The 16,510-nt window shown below is 38.5% G+C and overlaps 4 protein-coding genes across 6 annotated transcripts; 2 read left to right on the plus strand and 2 right to left on the minus strand.

The window, feature by feature from the left end:
* Nucleotides 1-46: 46 nt before the first annotated feature.
* Nucleotides 47-2,775, plus strand: LOC107223978 (acylglycerol kinase, mitochondrial). The gene is made up of 8 exons (XM_015663870.2): nucleotides 47-535; nucleotides 635-754; nucleotides 938-1,328; nucleotides 1,491-1,606; nucleotides 1,779-1,966; nucleotides 2,100-2,240; nucleotides 2,331-2,464; nucleotides 2,631-2,775. The coding sequence occupies exons 1-8, from the start codon at nucleotides 426-428 to the stop codon at nucleotides 2,751-2,753; spliced, it is 1,323 nt and encodes a 440-aa protein (XP_015519356.1). The 5' UTR covers nucleotides 47-425; the 3' UTR covers nucleotides 2,754-2,775.
* Nucleotides 2,776-4,429: 1,654 nt separating this feature from the next.
* On the minus strand, nucleotides 4,430-8,406 carry LOC107223991 (protein lethal(2)denticleless). Of its 2 annotated transcripts, none has more exons than XM_046734052.1 (8): nucleotides 8,188-8,406; nucleotides 7,548-7,787; nucleotides 7,277-7,462; nucleotides 6,909-7,137; nucleotides 6,512-6,717; nucleotides 6,199-6,401; nucleotides 5,890-6,106; nucleotides 4,430-5,624 (listed from the first exon to the last, which is right to left on the minus strand). In XM_046734052.1, exons 1-8 carry the CDS (start codon nucleotides 8,228-8,230, stop codon nucleotides 4,915-4,917), a joined length of 2,034 nt encoding a protein of 677 aa, XP_046590008.1. In that variant the 5' UTR covers nucleotides 8,231-8,406; the 3' UTR covers nucleotides 4,430-4,914. The 2 variants fall into 2 exon arrangements, with proteins under 2 accessions (XP_046590008.1, XP_015519372.2); XM_015663886.2 differs by having other exon boundaries at nucleotides 7,277-7,457; nucleotides 7,543-7,787.
* A 116-nt stretch (nucleotides 8,407-8,522) lies between these two features.
* On the plus strand, nucleotides 8,523-13,782 carry LOC107223976. 2 transcript variants are annotated; one of them, XM_046734051.1, is made up of 4 exons: nucleotides 8,523-8,700; nucleotides 8,789-8,856; nucleotides 8,948-9,050; nucleotides 9,377-13,782. In XM_046734051.1, the coding sequence occupies exons 2-4, from the start codon at nucleotides 8,789-8,791 to the stop codon at nucleotides 12,830-12,832; spliced, it is 3,627 nt and encodes a 1,208-aa protein (XP_046590007.1). In that variant the 5' UTR covers nucleotides 8,523-8,700; the 3' UTR covers nucleotides 12,833-13,782. The 2 variants fall into 2 exon arrangements, with proteins under 2 accessions (XP_046590007.1, XP_046590006.1); XM_046734050.1 differs by having other exon boundaries at nucleotides 8,543-8,856.
* Nucleotides 13,783-13,862: 80 nt separating this feature from the next.
* LOC107223979 (methyltransferase-like protein 7A) lies at nucleotides 13,863-15,496 on the minus strand. Its single transcript, XM_046734053.1, has 3 exons — nucleotides 14,923-15,496; nucleotides 14,598-14,860; nucleotides 13,863-14,126 (listed from the first exon to the last, which is right to left on the minus strand). Exons 1-3 carry the CDS (start codon nucleotides 15,197-15,199, stop codon nucleotides 13,863-13,865), a joined length of 804 nt encoding a protein of 267 aa, XP_046590009.1. The 5' UTR covers nucleotides 15,200-15,496.
* Between the last annotated feature and the right edge of the window lie 1,014 nt (nucleotides 15,497-16,510).

Consider the following 16,510-nt stretch of genomic DNA (forward strand, 5'->3'; position numbering starts at 1 on the left):
GATGCGAGTAATGAGAGTACCAATTTGCGTATTCAGCGGTGACGATTTTGGCCACGCTGTTTAAAATCAGTACTCATTGCAGTCGAGTTCGATCTTCTAAACCGTTCAGTAGGTAGTTGGAGGATAGGGAATCTGTGCTATGGTTCGCAACCAGTCATGACTGAACCGTCTTTGAGGAAACAAGGTGTGTTCTTGCGCATCTATTGTCGTTTCGGCTATTGAAAATGTGCCCCCCCACATGACGTCATTTATATCTAACTATAATTATCTGGCGTCATGCAGGGGCTATCACGTGACCTTGCTACTGCGCATCTCTGTTTAAAGCACACGAAGCACACCAAAGAGCACACCGTGTTTCCTTATTTCATAATCAGTGGCGGTTTCGCCTATCGCCGGACGCCGAGACTGGCATTTAAACATAGGCTATGGCCCGAATTATTAAGTTCTTTAAAATTATAAGAAATAATTGGAAAAAATCCACCTTCGCTCTAGCTGCGATATCGTATGGTGGGTCCTATGGCATAGAGTCTTATAAGTGAGTACTTCCTTGCCTGTCAAGCTGGAAGTTATTTCTACCAAACAAACATAACCTTAACGGATTAACCTCTCGATGCTGTTGAAATTAAAATTTCAGCAAAGAGCAGTTGATGCGAAGGTATTGCGAGGATGCGGTCAGATATGGAGATATGCCACTGCCGGTAAATTTAAAACCGCGACACGTTACTGTCATTTTAAATCCAGCGGCTAACAAAAGGTATGTTCAAATTCTATGGTCATATGATTGGTGTGTCAGCGACAAGATTATTTTGATTACTACTAAAGTTTCATGGAAGCACTTCATATAAAATATTTTACTGATCCAGCGATATATAACAACTGCTCCAGATTTCTGGAACCGATATGTAATCATCGTTACCATTTGACGCTGTTGATCTAGAAAAGCAAAGGATTTGTTAGAAAAGTATTGCGCACCACTGCTACACCTTGCTGGAATAGCTGTAACGATCATTCAAACTGAATCTGAGGGCCAAGCACGAAGTATAGTTGAGAATTTGAATTCTCATACAGATGCCATAGTTGTAGCAGGTGGCGATGGGTCATTGTCGGATGTCGTTACTGGGGTGATGCGAAGGTGCAACACCGATGTCGAGATAGTCAAGCAATGCCCAATTGGCATTTTACCTCTCGGGCAGACCAACAATGTCGCAAAATCACTGTTTAATGGATACACAGATTTGCCACAGATACACGCTATGGCTGAAGCTACCATGGCTGTTGTCAGAGGCACTACTAAATTAGTTGATACTATCGAAATTGAGCCTCTTGAGGTAATTAATTAGACCGATCATAGGTCACTTGGTGTTTGCTAATTTTTCATTTTGCGAATTGTTTCTTTTTTTTTTTATCATCAGACCTTAAACTCGGGTAAATTGTAAGTTTTCACAGTGTTTGCTGTTTGAATTTTAGAACATTTATTCTCAATCTTACAGCAAGACCCTGAGAATATTATCAAACCAGTTTATGCAGTGGGCACTGTGGAGTGGGGTGCATGGAGAGACGCAAATGCTAAAGCCAACAAATACTGGTATTGGGGATCACTTCGTAGGTAAACAGTACAATTTTGGTGTATTGTAAATTTCCTGACATGGCCAAAAGCTTATAAGATGAAAAAGTTGCTTCAGCCATGTATTGATTTGCACCAATTGCTAGAACTTCAGTTACAAGTAATCTAATTGCAGGATCCAGTAATTCGGTTGTAATCAACTCTTATATTACAGATATGCAACTTATGTATTCAATGGTTACAAAAGTGACCTCACCTGGGACTGTAGCGCTGATTTACGATACTCAGAACCATGCAACGGGTGCTCTCGTTGTCGCCACAGCAGGCAGAGTAGTCATTCATCTTCCAGTGACAGACGTTGGTGGCATTCTTTTGTTCCAAGGACGAGGAGTGCATCTTTTGGTAATATCGATAGCAATTGTTCTCTAAAAGTATTCTCAGTACCAATCAGATGCACACTTACATAGTACAATAAAAGATAAGTAAAATTTGGCGTAATTAAAAGTTGATATTCATCAATAAATATCGTTTTTAGAAATCGATTATAGTAAGGTGATAAATGAAAAATGTGGATCTCTTCATGAAATTCCAATAGTCACAACCGAGTTGAAAATGATTACCAGTAATCTGGACTCTCCAACCGATCATAGTGTGCCAGCAATTAAAGTCCATTTAGGTGAGTTAAAGTAGCCATTGAATAGCTAAACCTATCATTCAATCTTCACATCAACAAATCCAAAATATTATAACAATCTTCGATCAATAGGTCCAGAAACCGTGAGCTACTTAGATTTTGTTAAGGAAGGATGGAAGCGAGCAGATGGTCACAAAACTGTCAACAAACAAACCATTGAGGCGAAGGATATTGAATTACGACCTCGTGAAACTGTTTCAAAACCGGTGAGTGAATATTTACATCATATTGTTATCCCTACTCGAACTTCCCTTGTGAATTTTAAAAAAGGGAATCGAGAATTTTAACAACTATGCGAAGTCATGTATTGTATTACATATAGTTTAAACCCTGGAATGTTGACATGTGTTAAACGTGAAATGTTTATTACAGGAACAAAGCAAAATGTTTTCCATAGACAATGAAGAATTTGAATTGAAGCCAATCAGAGTTAAATTACTACCAAAAAGTGTAACAATGTTTTGTGCGCAGCCTATGGATAGTGCAGTAAGCTAGTATAAATAAAGAGCTAACAGTACTTTTTGCGCCTTTCTTTTATCCTTTGCATTTAATACCGATGACGGATCATTTCCATCGGTGATTCTGTAAAAGTCTAAAAAATTTGAATATACACCGCCAACCAAAAGTTTGGGTACACCAGTCGAAATTTCTTGCCGCACTAAAAGTTAAATAGCGGACTCAAAAATAAAGATAATCAAACGTTCCAAACAGCGTTTTAAAGAGGACATATTTACCTTTATGTTTGTTTTTTCGAAAATTATTTACAATTTTTCTTGGATCTGGTACGTATTTTTGAACATGGCCGTATTTCCGCCATTCTTTAGTCTCCAACCAACATTTTCGTTCTTCATAAAGTATCGTATGATTTTTTTTCGCCCAAGTATTGAATTTTCAGCTCAAAAAGTTATGTTTTAGAAAAAAGCTGTAATTCAACAATTAGTGGGTTTCAGAGACAATGGCAAGAGGATAAAAAATTGCATAGGTTTACACTCGAGTAAATTGAACTTTGCCAGCATTTGGGGGGGATTTTAATGGGACTTTGATGAGTGGAGGGGCAATTTTGGAGGCCAGAATTTGGAGAACCATCGTCAGTTGAGAATTATATTCATTTTTTCGCGATAATTAAATATGATATACCTTGATTACGTAAAATAAACATCATGCCTCGTTTTTTTAATACAAAGTTCTTTATATTCAGTCCATTTTACACGTTCAAACTTTTCGGAGCAAGGAAAATTCAGAAAAATGTTGACCACGTATTAATCGCACGTATCAATCACATATAAGACTGTTGAAATGAGTCCAAAATACTTTGTGTGACTTTCATACGATGTAAACACAAACTCTAGATGAAAAATAAATACTTTTAAGCTTCGCATTGACCTTATGAAGGTAAACAATTGCTCTACACGATCCTGTCGATTTTTTTTTGTTGTACGAACATTTCCAGCAACTGCGTGGTATAATTTTTTTTAATTTTTCCTGCTTTGAAAAGTTTTCACGTGTAAAAATGGCTAAATATAAAGAAATCCATATTTGAAAACGAGTTATGATTTTTGCTTAAAGAAATAAAGATATGTCATGTCGCAATATAGCGAAGAAAGTGAATATATCGATAAATATGGTCTTGGTCGGCGCAAATGTAATTTTTTTTTTACAACGAAATCTCGTAAAGATGAGCTCAGAGACGTGATTGACTATTTTTTTGCGTCAAAAAGCAAGTTCAAAAGACTGAAGTTTTTTCTTTTTAATATTTCGTCTTAAATCTGATAGTTTTTGAGACACAACAACTCAACTGACGATGGTTGTCCATGTTTCAGCCGAAAAAATTGACCTTCCACTCATCCGAGTCCCATCCCAAAATTGTAAAAAAAATTTTTTTAATACTGGAAAAATCCGAGTTACTCCAGTGTGAACCTATGCAACTTTTTACCCTTCTGACATTTTCTTTGAAATCCCCTAGTTATTGAATTACAGCTTTTATCTAAAACATTGCTAAAAATAAACTGGGACAAAAAAAAAATCGTACAAAACTTTGTAAAAAACGAAAATGTAGGTAGGATAAGGGAAATATGTTAATAAGGGGAAATGTCTCACCGGTTTTCGGCTTTTCAACCGGGTTTTCTACATACAAGTTCAATTTCATTTGGTAATAAGAAACAATTTATTACTTATATTTGAAACACGTTTTTCGTATAAAAAATAATGTATGACTATTTACAACAACAAAACTAACGATTTCGTTGAACCGGCATTTTCATTACAATTTTTTTCATCCTGGGTATTGTAGAATGGTCTTAAATGAGATTATACGCCTATGTATCGATATGAATTGTACCTCCAAATTATTCTCGTAGTGCACAATATCCTATAGGTTAAAATAATTCGTACAAAATGAACACAAACATACTGACATTAGTAACAGAACAAATATTAGCTGCTATAACAACGGGTAAGAAATAAAATAGGAGTTCACCTTGAGTTGAAGCAAATCATTACGACCAGGTGTAACGGATACAGGATGTATCACGACAAATTTTTACATAATAATACTGGCAATTTTGTACAAAAGAGTATTGGGTTGGAGCGTTTCACTGTACTGTAATGTCCATGTTTTCATATTTCGTTGAAGACGATCTCAGATCTGTCACTGGTTTCAACTTAAAGCATTTTCCGTTTCTATTTTTTGCTTCGCGTCATCGGATGGCACAGATTGTGAAGAAATTAAATTGTCACTTGTAACGCAGAGTTCCTTCTCGCACTCCTTGCCTGATACTCTAAAGAAATTAAGGAGAGAAGGCTCCTTAATCGTTTTCCGTGGTTCTGTTGATCGTGATCTTGCTGAGCGTCGTACTGCCGTCGCGGTTGCTTTAGGACTAGTCAGTTCCCCTATACCAGCTTTCGACTTCTGTTCGAATTTTTCTTTACGTATTTTTGTTAACCAGTCAACGTTTTCTTTGTATTTTTGTGGGGATATTTGTAGCAAGTGCGGCGCAGTACCGTCTATGACGTAATTGGGCAGATTTAGAGTCGGGGAAAACGGAACTTCACTGTTACTTCGATCGTTTACCGTAGACGAACTTGGTCCAGGTTCATCTGAGTCATAATTTGCACTCAGTGTTCGTCCGCACTCGTTTGCTGAGCTGAATAGTCTTCGAGCTCCTCGGTTTTCTATGTGCAGACGTTTCGCGCTACCACCTTCGAGATTTTCCTCAACCGGCGATAAAACTGATTCAAATTTGAATCTTAGCTCATCGGCTGTCATTTGTGAGTATCGTCTCTTGGTCGACGGCGTCAGAGCCTTTTTTTCACTGCAGTTGTAACTTTCAACTGATTCAGTAGAACTTGGAGGACCCGAAGAAGGACCTGGAAGAAAACTGTTAATTATTGAACTGGCCCCTTCAACATTAGCACTTACAATCGCAAATTTTATCATTCCTTTAAAAAGAGTGAAGGTATCTTCCAATTGCCGAAAACACGCAATTTTTCGTGAATAAATAGAGCCTCTCAGTTACAATTTAAGCCAGAGATGAACGGAGGGAGGAAGTTAGAATAGCAATTGTGGCTAAGTAACTGTTTGGAGTGGTAAAATTCTTTTGTTGCATTATATTATTCAAATATTTTCGTATACCAACGGTAGTATCAGAGCCAGGGGTCTGTTGTTGACAATGAATCCATTGGCAAGATATAGTTGGTGTTGCTTCCAAGCCACCTACAAGATGGCTCAGAGCGTCTTCAATTGGTACTGGGTTTGCCTCTCCTTGTATTTCTACTTCTGAGTTATCACCTTTATGTTCCAAACCCACTCGCCATATTCTATGTCTGGAGTCGTCAGAACAAGTAACGATCTGTAACACGTATAAGTAAGTAGTGAAGAAATTGACTATCTGGAAAGTTTTCTTTTTCAACAGAATAGGATTTTCAATTGCGCAAGCTATACTTTTGCTTCGCCGATGCTGCACCACGCAATGCAAGTCACTTCGGCGGTATGCCCTGAAAGTTTAACCAATGGGCGTCCTGGTTTGCTGGTATTCCAAATGTATGCAAATTCGTCACTAGATCCACTGGCAAGGTAACGGCCATCTGGGCTTAAGCAGGATTTGACATAAAAGGTTGAATTTTGATGTCCGTAGAATTCTGCAACTGTGATGCACAAAAGTGAGCTGTTGTTTCAGAACAGAGCAATCTTAATCTGTTCTACTGATTATGAGTTATCAAAGCATGGAATAGGAAGTGTATCGATGTGGTATTACCTGGCTTGGGATTACATGTGGCTATGTTGTACGCATAAATAATGTTATCCATGCAACTGGCATACAGCACAACGCCTGCAGGGCAAACAAGTAACGACGTAAAACCGTTTCTTGAACCTCCACCAGTGTATTGTAATATATTTTTTGCCACTGGGTCTCTTTTGTGCGACGAATAATTCTTTCGAAGATCCCACACCTTTATGATCCTGTGTATCAGAAAAATTTCAACCCTCATTAGATATGAATCAGTTCCACCAATTGTCAAGCATCGGACACATTCTTGAGTCAGAAATTAAAGATTCATCAGCAGCGACTTAAACTGTAATAATGATGACTACTTTGCGTGCAATTTGGATAATATGAATAAATTGATCCAGGAAATGAATGTCATGCATACCCGTCACCAGCAGCACAAGATATCAGTGTGAAATCATCCTGAAAAACGAGGCTGGTAATACTGTGGGCGCGCGAAGCTTGGCTACGTCTCTTTCGCGATTTTGTCCCACCTGCAGACACCATGCTATGCGAGTTGTATATACAGTTGTCTGGTCTGGGATGGTGCGTGTGGTTTGCTCTGATATCCCATATCATAATGGCACCGTCTCGAGCTCCGGTTGCAAAAACCGCTGGTTTGAAAACAAATATCGTTCATCGATGAAGTATGATATGCTTAAACTGAATCTACATGAAATATAAACAGAATTTTTTTTTTGGCACCATTGACCTGAAACGCATTTTCACTATTCTCTATAGATTTTAGCAAACCTTTGTCTTGGTGTCGAAAAACTGCAGTTTTAACACTTCTTGTATGGGCTTGAAAGCACTCCATCTGCTTGATTTCTTCTTGCGATATGTCCCAGAGTTTCGATGTGTGGTCTCCGGATGCTGTGACCAACTTCATTTCACCCGGCATCCAGGCAACATCAAAAATTGCATTGTAATGAGCCTGCAGATATCACACATAAGTTTAAAAATAGAAACAGAAATTCATATTCAATTACGTATCATTTAAGCACAAAACTTGACATTACCTGTGTTCCCTCTAGTCTTTCGTGAAAGTTTCCTGTAATGGTTGTGTTTTGTAAGGCTATTTTGCCATCTTCATTAGCCAATGCAAGCACATGCTCGTTATTACGTGTTGTGCTGAATTTGCATGCAAACACTGGTGGTTCTGGATTAAAATCTGGTGTTTCAAGACTTGGGGATATTCCACAATATACGTCATTGTGATAACATTTTAAGCGACGTAATGCGATGTCGTAATCGCTCAAAGCTCCTGAAGAATTGAAATTATATCATTAAATTTGTTAGGCAAAGTACTGAGATATTCTATGCTAATTAAATATATTCTCTGTTGTACGAAGTGTCATTCTCTTGGATGCGAATTGTTAAAAATGACATGGTCTAGTTTGGCTTTTTCACAATTAGTACCCACAAAGGTGAAAGACCCTGTATAACTCTGCATGTAGTGAGATAGTGAAATTGCTGGTTTTATTCAATAAGTTGCTAATCATAATGCTGCAATAGTATTTGTCAGAGTTTTCGAAAAGTTGAGAATTCTGATTTGTAATTGAATCCCGATACATGTCGCCGGAAAAAAAGGTTATGATCAAGTTTCGAAAGATTATGAATATTGTACGCAAAATTATGATAGTGCATTAGTTTCTGTAGCTTACCAAAACCTTCCTCACGCCTCAGGACAGACTTTACAATATTCATTGTGCAGCCGCACGAATAATACACAAAATATCAATGAATTCATATAAATGTTTATATCTTACAAAAAACGCGGGAGATTCCGTTCCGTTCCTTTCGTCAAACCATCTCTCCATGCTCTCCATAGCTGTTTCTGGTTTTTTGTAAGTTTAGTTTCATTGCCTGCCGTGAGAGCAAACAATGGCTTGTCAAGGACTGGCGGAAAATAAATGTTTTTTTTTTTGCAAAAAAAATTTCGGCACTGTTCGAAATTAATAATATTATTGCTCCGTTCCAAACACCAGATTTAATTTAGCACAGGATTAATGCCTCACGACGAAAGAACATGTTACTGCGTAATGTAATTTCTTTTTAGGCGTGTTTTAGAAAAAGATGAAGAGTGTCGTAGAATATCACTGTTCCGAATGTCAACTTGATGTCAACGACGTCAAAATATTGAAAACACGATTGAAGAGTCGAGTGTTTGCTGTCTAGTATGTAATTCGAAGATGTGAGGGAAGTTTATTTATATTTTCTAAAGCGATCTACGCTGATTTTCTGTATTATTATGTTACATATAAGATGGAAATCGATCACGGCTTACGCAATACTAGCATCCTCTCCAAGTCCTACATGCGAGGGATTGAACGGTAACAAAGTTTATCGATACTTTCAGGTTATGATAATCTGCAATCGTTGGTTAGAAGTTTCTTATTTCAATAGCTTTGCTATTTTTTACAGAATTACGGGGAATCAAAACAAACAACGGGATGCATTTGAAATACCAGAAGTCATTCAGGCACGTGAAGAAGAGTGGGCCATGCTATTCGAAAAATTCTCTCAGGTAACCTAACCTAAGCATTGCTTGGCCTCCTTCATAACTCAGACTATCCTGGAAGCTATATACAGAATTTGAGTACACATACAGAAATCCACACACACAAACATACAAAATTAAGCAAACATAAATTATCGTTCTCGATCAGCTAGTGCATTTTTTGAACAGGTGATATATTTAATAATGATCTTTACTGTCGTTTAATTGTTGCTACATACGTGTGCAATGGACACAGCTAGTGTATCTGGTGCCAATTTAAGAAGCTCGCTATCACTGAAGCAACTAATAAACGACTACAATTGGAAAAACATGAAGCATCTTTAATTTTGCAGGTGTCTGACGATCTGGAATTGTATATCCGCACCCTAAATGCAGAAGCTGAGTCAAGTGGATCGTGCGAATACCGGGTTCCAGTTCGTAAATCTGCAGCAGAAGTTCAGTACTGGGTTGATACAGGGAATCCTCCATGTCAGGCTTTTGAGGCTTTAGCAAGTGATTCGGATGTAACTATTTCGATAAGCGAAAGTGAAGGCGCAGGCTTGGATGAATCCCAGTTATCAACTTCAACATCGTTGGTCGTTACTAAGCAATTTGCAAGCAGTAGGGAGCAGTTGTTTGGGACATGCTCATCAGGTAGCTCGGTTGATACTACAGCTTATATATTGTCAAATGCAAACATGACAAGGAAAGCCAATCTTCCCTTCGATAAGGACCCTCGTATCGCAAATATAACTAACACAAACAATAATCGTATTGGTCGATTCGTTAGTAACAGAATCCCAAAGGTTGTGCTGACACGGTTAACAGGGATTCCTAAACAGACGTCAAACTCAGACAATAATGCAATATTGCAGAAAAATATGCCTCTGGATCTAAATTGCATTAGCAAAAGAGAATCCTTTGAAAATGATAAAATAAGTGCAATGGGTGATATGTCTTTGGCTGAACGCATAGGGACTATTGACAAACGGTGCAATTCCGACGAGCACAAAGACTCTGAAGTTACTTTGGAGTCTAAGAAGTCTGCCGTAGATAGTCTTCCCATTGAAAGTGAGAAGGTAGACGAAAAAAATAATAGCGGAATATCATTCCATTCTTCAAACGTAATTGTAACAGTTAGTCAAAAAAGAAAATCAAACTGGAGGAAACTGTACTCAGTCAACCATGATGTATGTGATGAACTTACGCCGATGATCAAACACTGTCAGGATAGCAAGTCTGGCCGAAAGAGTATTCATCCGGCACTAGTAGACAGTTCTTCAACACGTCGACCTAGAAAATCTGTATTCAGACCACAGTTGTCCACTTTGACAAGGCGGTCGAAAATCCGAAGGTTTAAAAATCGCTCCATCAATACAAGCTCTGCCAAGAATAAGCTTAAGAAAAAATCGTCTCTCATTAAATCGAGGGATGCCGAGGATTCCCAAGGGCTGCATAGAGATTCGCCTGACAGTATGGTTATGAAAAGGAATGACGAGATCTACCTTGGTCAAGAAAAAACAATTGATTCTCCCACAAAACAAACTTTGCTTGAAGCATCGCCAATCTTGCATACAAAATCGAACAAAGTTATGAAAAGTGATGACCCAGCTGCTGCTTCTTCCTCTCTAAGTTTGCAAGATGTTTCAGAAATTATAAATGAGGAAATGAACAGGATTCAGGAAACACATAATAGCGTAGCTGGAAAACACTTTTTGAAGCAATCCTTTCCTACGGGAAGTCAGCAATTTGAGAATAGACATAAGGAGGATGATCAAGGCTCTGTGTTCAGACCGCCAGCTGATTCGTTATCCGAGATGATGGACAGTAGAAGACAAAATATATTTGATGCAAAGAAGAATTTATATGCAACAGATTTGAAGTCATGTTCTGACACAAACTCTCCTTTGGCATCGAGTCCGAGTAAAATTCAAGTTGCAGAAGATAATGGCAGTGAGGCAAGCACATCATTGTTGCATAGTTTCAAGCAAAAAATAAAAAGAAAAAGCTTCTCTTCGCCAACGAAAGTAAAAGCAACCAATATTTGTCTTGGTTCAGAAATTACTGTACGGAAGCCAATAATTATCCTGCATGATTTTCTGCACCTGAAAAATTGTTGTGGTGAACTGGAAAAACAACATAACAAGAAATGGCTCAGTAAACAACATCAGAATGAAAATTTACACACAGTTGAGAAAGACATAGATGAGAAAAATTCGCTGCAAGACAATTCGGTTCAAGAAGATAATGTAAACTTCAAATTTACGCAATCATTGAACCACAGAGACTCTGAGATGAACAAAGCAAAGTTGAATAAGAAATTGACATCTTTGAAGAGCAATAATGATATTTTAACGAAGAATATAGATTTAGTTACCGACAATCTTCGTTTGTCAGATCAAAAATTATCGCCTCTGAAAACTCACGAGCCAATTGAAGATATTCATTGCGCTTCTACTACTGGAATCAGTTGCCGTCCTGAAGCAGCAACGAGTATACAATTATCAAAGGATAGAAAGGCAACGGTTAAAACGACCAACAGAAACTGTAATTCACAAAACTCATTATTTCATCTTATATCTTCAGACGAGGAAGATATTTTAGAAACATTGACGCGCCGTTTGAAATCACGATCGTCCAGAAAAACGAGATCCGTCCGAGAAACGGGAGGAACGGAACTTATCGATCAAGGTGAAAACCGTACAGTTCAAACTCCAAAGAAATCTCAAGGCGCAGAGCTCAATAGTGCACGTTATAAAATAGTCTCTAGCAGTTCAGAAGATGAAACGAATATCATGAATGGGAGAGGTTTGCAACACAAAAAAATTGCTAGTTCCAGGACATTTCCAAAGCTAAGCTCCAAGAAAAATAAGGGGAAAAGTTCTCCAAAATCTGAACAAACGACATCTCCAGTACAAGATGAATGTGTGGATAAGGCAGATAGCTTTCGAAGTGATGATCAAGAATTAGATTGCCAATCTTTGGATGTGAACAAACATTTTGAAATGAAGAAAGGTAATCCGGCTAATAATCAAATACACAATTATAACGAGTCACATGAAAGGATGGATGAAAATATCCCCAAGTCTAAGCTACCAATTTCTCACAAGACTGACAACACCAGGACAACTGTACTGATGTCACGTACCAAAGAAAATTTCACAGAAAAAAATTCGGAGCACTCTATAACACCCATTGATTTGGCTTTGAATGATAGATCAAAACTACGTAAGAATATCTCGAAATCAAATGTATCGTCCGAAGATGAGAGAAGAATATGTACAAGAGAGCACCGGGACGCGGTTGGAGTGGTGAAGAAGTTGGGTAACACCCGATTGAAGAAGAAGAGAAAATCGAATTCTCAAATTGATGACAATACAAGTGCTGATTCCGTCAGGACTGAAGGAGAGCTGGAACTTGGAAGGGTACCAAATTACAAAAATAGGAGAAAAAGTTTTTGTGAGATGGATAAGGTAGACGAGGCGATCGATGGAAACTTGGCAACTTCCAATGGTTGCGAAAGATTTCTGATAATTTCTAGTGACGAGTCATTTAAAAATGATGATCCGACGATTTCCCGCTTCATGAATTGCGCTGGTACGAATTCTCAGAGGAAAAAAAATGAGAACAACGATGAGAGTTACAATTCAAATTCATTAAAAGATTCTATGAGTCCTACAAAGCAGGGACTTGTATATGAAAAAGACACGCGTTCGTCATTGAAAAAAATCTCTGTAACTGGACAAAAAAATTCAAAGATTATTTTCTGCACGAAAGAATACTGGGAATCAGATTCTGATTATTCGTAACTTATTTTGAAACTACACAAGTTACAGTAATGCTTAAATAAAACAGTTTACTGTTGTGACTATTTATACATAATTACTGGATATTGTTATTAATGTTTCGTTGTTGAGACTTTACAAAAACAGCATGATATTCGTACGCACTTATACCATAAAACGCACAGTTACAAAAGACTTTGAATCTATGAATTTTGTGATATTTCGATTAAGAGTGAACCACCGTGGCCATCATATTTGTGGTGGACGGTAGAGTTAACTGGTGGTCAACGTAGGAACTTCCATGGTCAGGAGCGCACATATATGCAAAATAATTTATGGTGCCTTCGAGGTCGCAAATTTCTACATTTTTTTTTGACGAGAACATGTGCAGAAAATTGGTATCAAAGACTGATTCAGTTGTAACGATTTATAGTTTTTTGCTTTTATTTCTGCGTTATATTCCGAAACCGAAAACTACTTCACATCTAATCAACGCATGTAACAGCATAATCAATTCAAAAGAATAAGTCAATAATTTGTGCCACTGTTGCCGATTCGTCAAATAAATAAACAATAAAAGAGAAAAACTTTTAACACCACGTTTTGAAACCACAAGCAGGACGTTTAATTATGTGAATACAATTAGTTTCTTGTTCTATTTAATTTTCCTTAATGTAAATAAGAACATTAAATTCTTTGCTAATCAGGTTCACTGGTCCTAAGATCTATTAATATTTAGAAGTATAATTGTTAAAAGTATCAGTATACAATTAAACATAGGTATATAACTTATGAATAAATTAAGGGTATCTGTAATATATGTTATATATTTTTCTTACTAAAAATTATCATAACGATAAGTTCTAAAGTTTTAACAATATACTATCGAAGACTCGAATTTTTTTTTATCCTGTAAAATAAATTGTATCGTGTCCACGGCAAGTTATAGAATTATTTACATAATGCTGTAGAGTTTTGCACAAAAAATGTCATCAGATTCGTACACGTGCAAATTATACATGATCAGCAACTTCAAATCACAATCAATAATCGCTCATCGAATTGCCGTACCGATCATGTGATGACGAGTAAGGGCAAGATGATGGGGTTTTGATACGTCGCCGTGTAGAGTTGCCCTACCCCAGCGAACTTCCTTGAAGCCAGCCGATTCAATGCTTTTAATTGGGTCGAAATCTGGTCGACAACCGCCGTAGAGGTAGGGCCAAATTCTGGATCGAGACCAAAATGCTTGTAGCCAGTAAATAAGCGTGCCTCGTTCAGGGTCTGGCGTGTGTTCCATAAAGAAGTATGCACCGCCCTGCAAAACAATGATTTCCTCATACATTAAAGTAATTATTCATAGAATCGGAAATCAAATATTGCCAGTAAATAATAAATGTACTTCGTATTCAAATCCCTTCGAAAAGAAACACCCTTTTCGCGCATGTCAAGCGGGTGCAAAATTGCCGTTTTCACGCACGCTGTAGCGGGCGCAAAATTTCATGTCAGCCTGCTCGTGAACTGCGCATGAAAATATCAATTTCTTGAAACCGCTTCGCATGTGCGAAAGGCGAATTTTCAAAGGGACTGTGACAAAAAAATAAATTGTGCAAATGAGGAGTGGAAGACAATTTAACTCGTGTGGTCAACACTCTCGCTTTGCTCGGGCGGTAAACGTCACACTCGCAATATATTATTTGGTCTACTATAACATATTACAAAAGAAATGAAATCGGAGAGATTGACCTTGGATACCTTCCTTGTCAGAAGAAATATATAATCCAATTACCGGCACTAGAACTCGCCGAATCTCGCGAAGTACGGCAGAAGGTGATTTGACCGAGCACAATGTTCTAGTTGTCACAACGGCGTCGATACTTTCGGAAGGTATCGCGCGGCTGAGACGACTTCCGTCGCCGACGAGAGTCCGTTCGACGAAGACGTGTTGGAAGCGCCAGGCGTAGTCGTCGTGAAAGAGATAGTCGGCCAATTTTTTGTTCCAGTCCACCCCTATTAGGTGACAGGCTTCTGGGTAGAATGGGATATTTTCACCTGAAAAGGGAACACACTCCTGATCGTGGCCGGGCCCTTAAAATGAATTTGGGATCTCGAACCTGTCTTTACGCCAATCTCAAGGATACGAATTCGTCCCAAATCGCGAAGAGCACTGTCGGCCGAAACTAGACTATGCAGAGGCTCGAAGAGTCGGCGTTTGTGGAATCTGGCCAAAGTCGAACATTCTGTCTCGAATCCGACGAGGTGATCTCGGTACCAAACCTTACGAACTTTCGACCATCTCGAATATGCCCACGTAGCGATGACGATCACGATGATCAATACAAGCCCGTATCGTGCTCCTAATTCTCTCACCCACAAATCGGCAGTGCTCATGTTGTCCGACTTAATTAACCCTTCGTTTTTCCATGTCTATCGGTCCGGTAATCACTAATTGTACGTAATCGGGAGCTGCGAGTATTTGAACCCTTATTCGAATTAGTAACGTCCTGCACTGTCTCTGAAGTACAAAGAAAACGTAACGCGGCACACCATAGCTTTTGTCATAGTGACTGATATCGGTCCACACCTGCGCAGATTACTTTTGTGAAGAATGATCGACGAGGAACGAGTATAAAATAGGTATTTCCAATGTGGCCGCAAAATGCAATCGGCAATGGTTCGCAGTCCGAAGTTAACTGTCTGATGCCTGACCGGATCGCGACCCGTGCGACCCGGACTCTTATTTACGTTGCATGTGTGCTCAAGAAACGACAATCTCACCGGATAAGATAAGTGCAGTCACGTACGTCTCTCTGGTGTACAACTTTTGAATAACGGAACCAAGAATGGCGCTTTTTTTTTAGAATGAGTTTCTAAGGGACGGCGATACATAATGCAGCCCTTCGTGCTGCCGATGCCGATATTTGGGGATACTTGGAAGCGACATGTGTTGACGATATTACGCACCCGAAAGTGTCCAGAAAAATAATGACAAATGATCGGCGGTCGGATCGACTGACTGCATCTGTAGCAGACACGCTGATGGTTTGATAGGTGTCGTTCAATGTAGGTAATACTAGTCAGGTGCTTTCAGTATTTCCGTTAGTCATGTCTGTTGGATACGGGCGATTTTCGATGCAATTAAATTGAGACTATGCTGTATCACGCGTTTGTATTAATGGAACCCTGAAACAATATCTTCGTGGGGCAGGGTTCAAGTTCCGAAACTGAAAAGTTTCGAAAGCGCCTAATTACGAATTATTCCGAGATGTAAGATTCCAAAAATTCCAGTTACGATAGAGCTAAGTTCCGAAAAGTAAATTTCCGATAGGGCAAATTTACGAAAAATAAAATTTCGATGGACTAAAACTCCGAAAATTAGAATATACTCACACAGCGTAGGTTACTCAACGAGTGGGTTTAAAAAATCAGAAAAACCGAAAATCGGAATGATCAGGATTACGAACGTGAAAATATCGACAATCCAAAACAAAGAAAGATCCAAGTGGTGAGATTTCACCAAGCCAGAAACTCACAGAAGCGAAAATCTTCGATAATTTGGAATTTCGATGTTTGGGATTTTAAAATTTTCTCATTTTTGCACTTTTCGGAGTTTGATTTCTTTACTTCAACTTTCGGCACCAAAAATTTCGGAATTTGTCGCCTCTGGAACTTTTCAAATTCGGGATTTCGACCCCCGCCCGC

Source organism: Neodiprion lecontei, chromosome 3 (genome assembly GCF_021901455.1).
Source record: "Neodiprion lecontei isolate iyNeoLeco1 chromosome 3, iyNeoLeco1.1, whole genome shotgun sequence".
Lineage (NCBI taxonomy): Eukaryota > Metazoa > Arthropoda > Insecta > Hymenoptera > Diprionidae > Neodiprion > Neodiprion lecontei.

Excerpts from the sequence above, each read along its gene's own strand:
- LOC107223979 (XM_046734053.1), bottom strand. The coding sequence starts at position 15,199 with ATGAGCACTGCCGATTTGTGGGTGAGAGAATTAGGAGCACGATACGGG. Across the intron at positions 14,861-14,922 it reads TGAGATTGGCGTAAAGACAG|GTGAAAATATCCCATTCTAC; the intron begins GTTCGAGATCCC and ends TTCCCTTTTCAG. Across the intron at positions 14,127-14,597 it reads TTCGGCGAGTTCTAGTGCCG|GGCGGTGCATACTTCTTTAT; the intron begins GTAATTGGATTA and ends ATTGTTTTGCAG.
- LOC107223991 (XM_046734052.1), bottom strand. The coding sequence starts at position 8,230 with ATGAATATTGTAAAGTCTGTCCTGAGGCGTGAGGAAGGTTTTG. Across the intron at positions 7,788-8,187 it reads GAGGCGTGAGGAAGGTTTTG|GAGCTTTGAGCGATTACGAC; the intron begins GTAAGCTACAGA and ends TCAATTCTTCAG. Across the intron at positions 6,402-6,511 it reads CACATGTAATCCCAAGCCAG|TTGCAGAATTCTACGGACAT; the intron begins GTAATACCACAT and ends TGTGCATCACAG.
- LOC107223976 (XM_046734051.1), top strand. The coding sequence starts at position 8,789 with ATGGAAATCGATCACGGCTTACGCAATACTAGCATCCTCTCCAAGTCC. Across the intron at positions 8,857-8,947 it reads TACATGCGAGGGATTGAACG|AATTACGGGGAATCAAAACA; the intron begins GTAACAAAGTTT and ends TATTTTTTACAG. Across the intron at positions 9,051-9,376 it reads TATTCGAAAAATTCTCTCAG|GTGTCTGACGATCTGGAATT; the intron begins GTAACCTAACCT and ends TTAATTTTGCAG.
- LOC107223978 (XM_015663870.2), top strand. The coding sequence starts at position 426 with ATGGCCCGAATTATTAAGTTCTTTAAAATTATAAGAAATAATTGGAAA. Across the intron at positions 1,329-1,490 it reads TCGAAATTGAGCCTCTTGAG|CAAGACCCTGAGAATATTAT; the intron begins GTAATTAATTAG and ends TCAATCTTACAG. Across the intron at positions 1,967-2,099 it reads GACGAGGAGTGCATCTTTTG|AAATCGATTATAGTAAGGTG; the intron begins GTAATATCGATA and ends TATCGTTTTTAG.